Source organism: Dicentrarchus labrax, unplaced genomic scaffold (genome assembly GCF_905237075.1).
Source record: "Dicentrarchus labrax unplaced genomic scaffold, dlabrax2021, whole genome shotgun sequence".
In the NCBI taxonomy this organism is placed as follows: Eukaryota; Metazoa; Chordata; class Actinopteri; family Moronidae; genus Dicentrarchus; species Dicentrarchus labrax.
In genome coordinates, this window is record NW_026136717.1 from 5,114,446 (window position 1) to 5,123,170 (window position 8,725).

General features: G+C 38.8%; 1 protein-coding gene across 1 annotated transcript; it reads right to left on the bottom strand.

Moving 5' to 3' along the window:
* Positions 1-2,651: 2,651 nt before the first annotated feature.
* On the bottom strand, positions 2,652-8,566 carry otub1b (OTU deubiquitinase, ubiquitin aldehyde binding 1b). The gene is made up of 7 exons (XM_051428471.1): positions 8,462-8,566; positions 7,053-7,114; positions 5,761-5,859; positions 5,470-5,588; positions 5,205-5,289; positions 4,540-4,734; positions 2,652-3,220 (listed from the first exon to the last, which is right to left on the bottom strand). Exons 1-7 carry the CDS (start codon positions 8,544-8,546, stop codon positions 3,023-3,025), a joined length of 843 nt encoding a protein of 280 aa, XP_051284431.1. The 5' UTR covers positions 8,547-8,566; the 3' UTR covers positions 2,652-3,022.
* Between the last annotated feature and the right edge of the window lie 159 nt (positions 8,567-8,725).

The following is an 8,725-nucleotide window of genomic DNA, read 5'->3' on the forward strand; positions in this document are numbered from 1 at the left end:
TTTATCTGTCCTGATAATTGTTGTGCAGCCCTATCCAGTAGCCATTACAGTATATTCTATCAAGATTCTTAGTAACTGGAGACAATGTATTATATGTCTTTAGTTAAGACAGTTTGCTAGTGTACAGCATTTAGGCTCTGTTCACACAGCAGGCACAAGAGGCACAGACCTGTGTTTTTTTTTTCTTTGCTCATATAGACAGTGTAAACAGCACAAATCACATGGAATCTGATATTTTCTGATTTAGGCAATTTGTATAATATGTGGTCCAAATAAGATACAGGTCAGATTTTTTTTGCATTGCAACCTCAGTGTGAAGAGTCATATCAGAATCCATGTGAACTTTACCTCACTGTAGATCAACATTTTTCATGTGTGTCACTTCAGGACTGTGACCTGTTCACACTAGAAGGTCATATGGACCACAGATGAAAAATAATGTAAACAGCAAAACACCCCCCAAAAAAAGGACAATCCCGAGGTGTCCTGGTTCATTTTACAACATTAGTGCCATGACTATTGGACTGGTCAGCTGGAGCTGACTGCCCTTGTTGCTGCTGTGCTTAGAAGGATTCAGTGACTCATCACCTGACCGGCTGAGTCTGACCACCGCAGCTGCTGCCCCTGCCACCGAAGGGGTGCCCTGGCATTGTCGACTGCTGTGTGCTGACTCCTCGACTGGCGGATAGGAATATGCACTGCAGTGACCTAGCTGTTTCATGCAATGCTTCCAACATTTTTTTTTAAGCTGTTGCATCTTGACCTTTCAGTAAAATGTCAGATGCTCATGGTTCTTTGTTCCGTAAGACAAGCTCCAAGCCTATCAGTCCGTCCCATATTTGTTTAAGGGAAAGGCTCAGCCGGTAGCTCAGGTTTTTATGCTTGAATTGAAAAGAGTGCACAAAAACATTTGTGACAGTTAGGCAATGCATTGAAAGAAAGGTCATGTGGCCAAAGGGTGGTTGTGACCCAAGGTCAATGACAGGAAGCTGGAAGAAGTTTTTATACATCTTATGAACCGCTGCACGTCATTCAAATTTGCATATAGTTTGTGTTTTACAGATGTGGTAAGTTGTGGTGGTGGTTTCTGAATATATGTGTTGATATCTTCTTACTCTTATAAACTCTGTTTAGCATGATTTTATTTTCTCAAATAAAACATTTTTTGTGGAAGATTTGGATCCTTAGATACTGTATAGAAAATAACAGTTTAGTAATATACAAATAAAATATGTATTTAAACCATCAATTTCTTTCTTTCTTTAGAGATTCGTGACAAGTTTCCAGAGGATAAATCTTTTGGATTTTTGTAACAACATGGCGTCACCCTCAGGCCAAACTTTACCCTTTATGTTTTTTCTCCACTTTGCAGCCTCCCAGTATTTTATGTGTGTAACAATCAATATCAGCAGCCGCTGTTTGTCTGTCGTACCGTACAGTCAACAGGTAAACTAACGTATTGATCATTTTGTCGTTAAACATTTTATAACAGTTTTGCTGGCTGAGCCAACAGGCTGACAGTTCTCATAAGATAACTACTTTATTCTGGTAATATTATGACTTTATTCTCGCAATATTACGAATTTCTACTTGTAATATTACGACTTTTTTCTCGTAATGTTACGACTTTATTCTTGTAGACCTAATATTATGACTTTATTCTCGTAATATGACTTTTTTCTCGTAGACCTAATATTATGACTTTATTCTCGTAATTTCCCCCAAAAATAAATATTTTTTTTCTCTTAGTCTGGCCCTAATGCTCCGTCCTACTCACATGACTATTTTATGTGTGGAGGAAATATCATTTTTGTTTGTCTTACAAACCCAAAGTAATGCTGAATTACTTAATAAAAAGTTAACTGTGATTTACATAACAAAACTAGGAGCAGAATAAACCTTTTAAATGTATCATACATTATATATAGGTAATCTAAATCCTAATTTCCTGTAACTCTTGATCAGTGGTGGAATAGTACATTCACTCAACCACTGTACGAGTTACTTGTACTTTAGCATTTCCATTTCTATTACTTTATACCTCTACTTCAATACATTTATTACTTTGGAGATTTGATCTTAATAATAAAAAATGAAAAACAATTATGAGGTAATATTGTCAGGAATTTTACCCAGGGATCAATAACTATTGTAAAATTCTCAAGCTATCCAGCAGATAGATAAAATCTAACTTTATATCCATAAACAGAGTTATATTTGGTATTTATTTCATTGCAACACTGCCATTGTTAATTTGTTTAAGGCTTTACTATACAGCAGGTACACTGTAAAGGACCTACATGATTTAGGATATTCCTTACTGCCTCACAGTGTAAATGAATATATTTACAGCTAAGTGTTCTCAAAAGTGTTTAATGAATTGGCAGAATGTTAAAAATTTCAATAACCAATAATCACTACACAAGCTAAACAGTCGTAGGCCGTGAGCTTTCTCAGATGTGATAATTCTCTGCTTTTCCTTGTTTTTGATTCAGTGGTTGAAGATCTTTGGGCTTTGGACTACTGGTTGGACAACATGAGCTATTTGAAGATGTCACCTTGAGTGTATGTAACTGTAAACTGTAAATGACCATTTGTTGTGGCCCTAAATTGAACCACATTAAAAAGATTTAAAAAAACATGACGAGAAATAAGATGTAAATCCCTTTAATAAAACTCAATGAAACGCAGTGTAACAAAGGAAAAGAATCCAACATAGAGCAAGTAGATAACATTTACAACCACAAAAGAAAAAAACCTGTACAACTCTAAATGCCTGGAGTCACTTCTATGCTTCCAAAGATTTTTTTTAATTAACCATTTTGTGATGACTGAGGGTAAACTCGGGGAGAGGGGTAAAGGAGGCATGTAATGTGATTTTATCTTTTATTTTTTTCAAATACATGAGTGTAATCTCATACACAGATGTATGCTTCATCAACGTGGCTGCTGAAGTAATTTTTCGAACCCGCTGCTGTAGAGTACAGCAGGAGGAGGATGAGGTGAGCTGTGGCCGGGAGTGTTATTTGTACAAGATGTCGTAATGGCCAGGTCTATAGAGGAGGAAGATGCGTGGGTCGCCGCCTTCAGGGAAGACGTGGTGATTGACTGTTCCTCCCTCGCCTCTATCCATGTACTCCACCAGGATGGATACGTTTAGGGCCTGGGCTAAGGCGATGATGTGAATGTGGTCACTTTCTTTAGACATAGGCTCTACCTCCTTGAAAGAGAATTAACAAGCACAATAAGTGTGGGTTTATTTTCACAGCAGAACTTAAATAGTTAGACATTGAACATTGTGGCTGATGGTGTATACTTTTTAAGCAACAAAGGCTTCATATGCACACAAAAACAAGCATTTTTTCTTTTTTAGAGCTGCCCTGGGCCAAAAGGATTTAATAGCTATCAACTTAAATGGAGCAGCTGCTTAAAGGCATACTGAATGAAGCTGGTGAGATTTAAGCGTCAGCTTCCACTACAGATGTTCCCTACCAGTCAAAGCACTGGTCAGGGATGAAATGAGTGCCAGAATAAACAATATAGAATAAAGTTTATAACTAGAAGAAGTAAAACTATAAACGCAAAACCTTTTTAAAGGCATCCGTTAAAAGCCATCTCCGCTGATTTCACACATTAGAGTCTGTTTACAGTTCTTAGGGAGTACTACTACATAATGTGAAAAAGGTTGTATACAGTCTTTTGATGATTGAGAGGGAACTGTGTGGAATATGATAGATTACTGCTAGGGTTCAGGATCAGTCTGAAAATGTCAACAAACATAATCTGAGGTTGTGTATTACAAAGAGTGATGTTACCAACCGAGGCCAACAGGCTACATTAGCAGATCCGAATCTCTGACAGAGTTGTTGGCGGTCAGGTTGTGGAGACCACAAGGTTAAGTTGTGTAGATGACCAACCTGCCGAGCTCATGATTTGCCATTTGCTCTGGCAGATTTGTCTGGCCACCTTTCCTTGGATCCAGTCGGCCTAATTACAACCGTTTGTTTCATATGGGTCAGGTTTGGATTCAGCGTTCCAGATTTGAAGTCACATGTAGGCCTATCCTCACCAACTCAGAACAAATAGTCAAACTAGGCAGTGCTGATCAAATATGAATGGAGATCCTGTTACTGCATTGCCATTTTCTGTTTTGAGAAACATTTTCGTGTACTGTTTAATTGTTATTTGAGGAAGTTCGTGACCAATAATTTTTTCCTGCTTGAAGCACTGCCTCAACTTGCATGTGTCTTCCGGCGTTACATCATGTTTCGTTGCTCTGATTGTTTGTATCGCTCGCATTAGTCTGTTGATGCCAGGCTAGTAGGCACCAGGTAATAAGAAAAATACCATATCTGTGAAAGGGGCTGTGAGAAATACTGACCCAATATTTCAATATGTACGAGTATGCCCTTAAAACCAACCCATCTCTAGTTTGGTGAACTTTTCAAGGTGGTGACCATCTTTTCGATTAAAAATGCTTTACTACAGACTGTTTAAATAGGTAATTAATGTGTAAAAAAAACAACAAAAAAAACCCACCTGCTGACAGAACTCCTTAACAGAGCGTCCTCCCTCTATGAAGTGCTGAAAGAAGCTATGCTCTCGCTGCAGGTAGCCTGAGGTGAGCAGCCGCAGGTACACGACCACATAGTCTGACACGTTCTGGTCGTTGAAGGAGCCCAGGACCTCCTGCAGTGTCGGCTGTTTCTCACACAGTTCAATCAGGTCCATGAACTTGGTAGAAAGATATTATTTACATAATTAGATTGATATGTACGTGTCAGGCTTGCCAACTTTCTATTCAACTGGCCAAATCTGGTGGGTCTTTCTGCTCCAGCTGACCAAATACATCATGTACTCTGGCAGATGACCACTCAGAGTCGGCAAGGCAACAAGGAAATAACAGTTTACTCTAGTATCATAATTCAAACAGACATCACACACTCAATCCATCCACTTAATCCAACAAGATACAAGATATACTGTGCACACTGTGAGACTGAAGCCTCTATAGCGTTTATTTATCAGAGTAAGCAATCAATGAAAGCTACTTTATAGAAGCAATGCTAAAAAACCCTATTATATACACTGTTCAGTAAAACAGACAAAAAAAATAGTGTCATAATATTTACTACTTCTGTAATGTCCTCATTTCCATTCATCAGTTAACAATAAACAGTTCATGTATTTTTGTGCAAACTCACAGTATTATGGAAGTCTTCAATAGTAAATTCAGTGAAGCCCTCGTTAACCAGGTCCAGTTTACTTTTAGATGCAACTGCTTTGAACCTGAAGAGACAAAAAAAACCAACATATATTTAACAACCCTGTGAATGTTACGGCTGACATTTTAAGTTCATCAAATCAGCCTCCAGTATAGCCACGAGACAACAAACCTGTGCCAAAACAGACTTTATTAACGTAAGTCTAGAGAGCAATAGCTACTACAACAGCCAATGTGACACTCACTTCTGAAGCTCTTTGCTGTCATCTAGCAGGGACTCGAGATGTGCGAAGCCAAAGGCTCTGTAGAAACAGTTCCCATCTGGTCGCGTCTTACGAATGTACGAGTACTTTTTGTATAGGTCCTGCAACAAAACAAAAAAAGAATTATACAAAAACAAATGCAAAGAGTGTATTTGAATATGCAAACAACAGACAGTTCTGTGGTTCTGGAAATAAGGATACCCTGGACTGTGGACAAAATGTACCCTAATGCGGGTGCTGTAACCAGAGAGCTGGTGATGTGGCTTGACTGACCTTGATCTTGAGCTGATAAACCGTGTCATCATCAGCGTACTCCCTCTGCAGCACTGACAGGTCCTGTCTGTCCGACACTAAAGGGTTACTGTTGGCTATCTAGACAGCCACACACAAAGAAATTAAAATTAGTGCATGCACTGTAAGCAACAGAACTCATGGGTGACTAGCTGTGGGATGTGCTTGTAGTCTTGACATGGGTTATAATTTTCACTGACAAAATTAGCTATTTACATTACATTATACAGAACTTCCACTGCAATTTTGATATGATGTTGTTGATGTTTGATATGTATTATTTCATTATTAGGTCATGGCTGTGGAGTCATAGTTATCTTAACAGGTCACAGTCAATGCTACTGATTACTGGGAAGCTTTACTTAAATTTTCTATTTTCTAGAAATAAAGATCAGTAGGTCAAGAAAAAAAACAATTGTTAATTAAATAATATAAAGGTGATTCATTGGGGAATCTTATTTGGTGTAGACAACTGCATACGCAGAGTGTCCACACCAGCATTCAAAAGTAAGGATGTCCTGTTGTCCCACTGGACAATAAATATTTATTGGACAATAAAACTAGCACCTAGGACACAAAGACATATGTAGTGACTTGTTCAGGGAAATGGCAAGCATGCATGCTGCAACAGCTCTGCCAACAGTGCCGGGGGCTCTACCTCTCCACTTGCGCCGTGCACATACCCCCTGTGTGTGGTGAGTGGGGAACATTTTATTTTTTTTCAGTCTTTCTCTCCAGATGGATTAGGTTGTTCCTATTGCTTATATGTAAATAGTTTGTTTGATTTTCTCCTTCCCTTTGTAGATGGTGTCCCTGTGGTGACCTTGTGATTATTTGGCTAAATAATAATAATGTTCAAAGTGTGCATAGGTAAATTTACATCACCGTCAGAAACAGGTTTACAGTTGCACTGCAGTTTGCAATGGTGCATCGAATGAAGAAACAGTAACTAATCAAAGAATAATAAAATCAGATTGTGGCCAAACACTGGGGGTGATTCAATTTTTTTTAATTAGAGTGCAGGGAATAACCATAGAGGACCAGAGTGAGTAAATTAAGTTATACTTATTACTAAAAACAAAGTGTTTAAACTATATTTATTATGTAGAAATGAAAAAAAAAAAATTAGAAGGTGTTAAATTTGGACAGTTTGAAGTAAAATTTGGGACAGTTGAGGGACACTGCGGGAGGGGGGAAAAAGTAAAAAAGTAATCTTTGTTTATGTTACCTAAAATAATTAATATTGCCCTTGCCAATAAAAAGGGAATTCTCACCTCCTGCTGAATTCTGTCCTGTTGAGCAATTATGGCCTCGTCATATGCGAGGCAGTTCACTCCTGTAAGAGAAAGAGGACAGAATAATTAAAGGCTTCAGGAGTAAACACTCAAAATAGAGACTGAGAGGCCACAATGATGGCAGAGCTTGGCCCTGGTCAGTGATGGACTCCTTTAATGGAATATGTGGCATCTTAACTAAAAAAATATTTTCGGTTAAAATTGACATCCCTTAGTGGAGAGTCACATTGTTACATACTAGCGAATGAGCAGAGATACTGCTTTTGCTGTTTTCTACTGATCTGTTAGAATGCTGAAAGGTCAGTGCTGCAGATTTACAATGCAGCAAATGCAGTAGCAAACAGCAAAAAAGTACACTATTAGATAACACGCTGCACAGTGTGTAGGTGTCATATGCATCTATGCAAGCTGGATTATCTTGTGACAGTATCCACGCACAATGCACCAGCTTTTCCCATTAAAAACAAGACACAATGTCACACAGATTAAAAAAATTATTTGATTCATACTGTTTATAACACTTATTTCTGTAATCATTCTGCGTTGTTCGTTTGCAAAGACAAACAAAATCTGTGCATTTTGCATGCACACAATGTGGTTGTACTGTTTCGGGTACACAAACCAGGTGGCTGAACAACGTGCACAGAAATGCTTCCGTGGTGTCAGAGGAGGTTAGCACATCCAGTTGCACTTTATTAAAGTAACTGTATCGAATCAGGTATATCGATCTGTTTGTTTATTCGTTTGTCTTCTTTACAATAAAAATCGACAGGCGAGTTGCTCTGGGTGGTGAAACATTTCACTCACGTAAATAAAAGAGGAATCAAAGCGGTGTGCATTAAAAATGTAAGTAAATTAAAACAAGATTAACAAATTCACGACTCTACAGTTTCTCTTTCCGACACTACCAGCAACCACAGACGCATTCAGTCGGTTGTCAGCAGATAACATGAAAACAAGTTAATCCACAACACCAGCTAACGTCAGTCAGCTACACTTGGCTAGCTCGACCTGTGCGAAAACAAAACAAATTGCAGTCACGCCGAATAACGTCGTTTTAGCAACCAAAAATACAATGTCCCGTCTACACAACTAAGCCTATACTTTAAACATTTCCCAAAGTCAAAAACTCTGCAACTGTCACTGAACTGTTGCCCTGTCTGTAACTAAACAAGCGTTTTTTCTTTGTGTAGCAATGGTAGCTAGCTAACGTTAGCCAACAAGCTCTGGCCTCTGTCTCCCCCTCATCGCTGCACGTCGGCCGCTGTATCCCGGAGAGGGCAGCGGCTGGGACGGCGAGCGGACACTCGCATGGACGCGGGCTTCACTTGCAAGGGAAAGGACCGCGCTGTTTGTAGAGTATTTTGTGTTGTGACTGTTTCTCTCACCCTCCATCTCTCCCTGTGATGATTCCTGCTGCTCCTCCGCCATCTTAGCTGTCGACTTCTGTTTCCTCCGTCTGCATGACGTCATTCATTCACACTTCCGGGCGGAGTCAAATATATGTGTGTATTTATGTATGGATTATATGTGTGTATTAATTACTTTAATTAATTCATTAATTTTTATTTGCCTTTTTAAAAAGAACACTGTTAGAACTTTTCATGTCAAGGACTACAAACAAGATGGGGGGTGTCTTGCTTTGGATATAC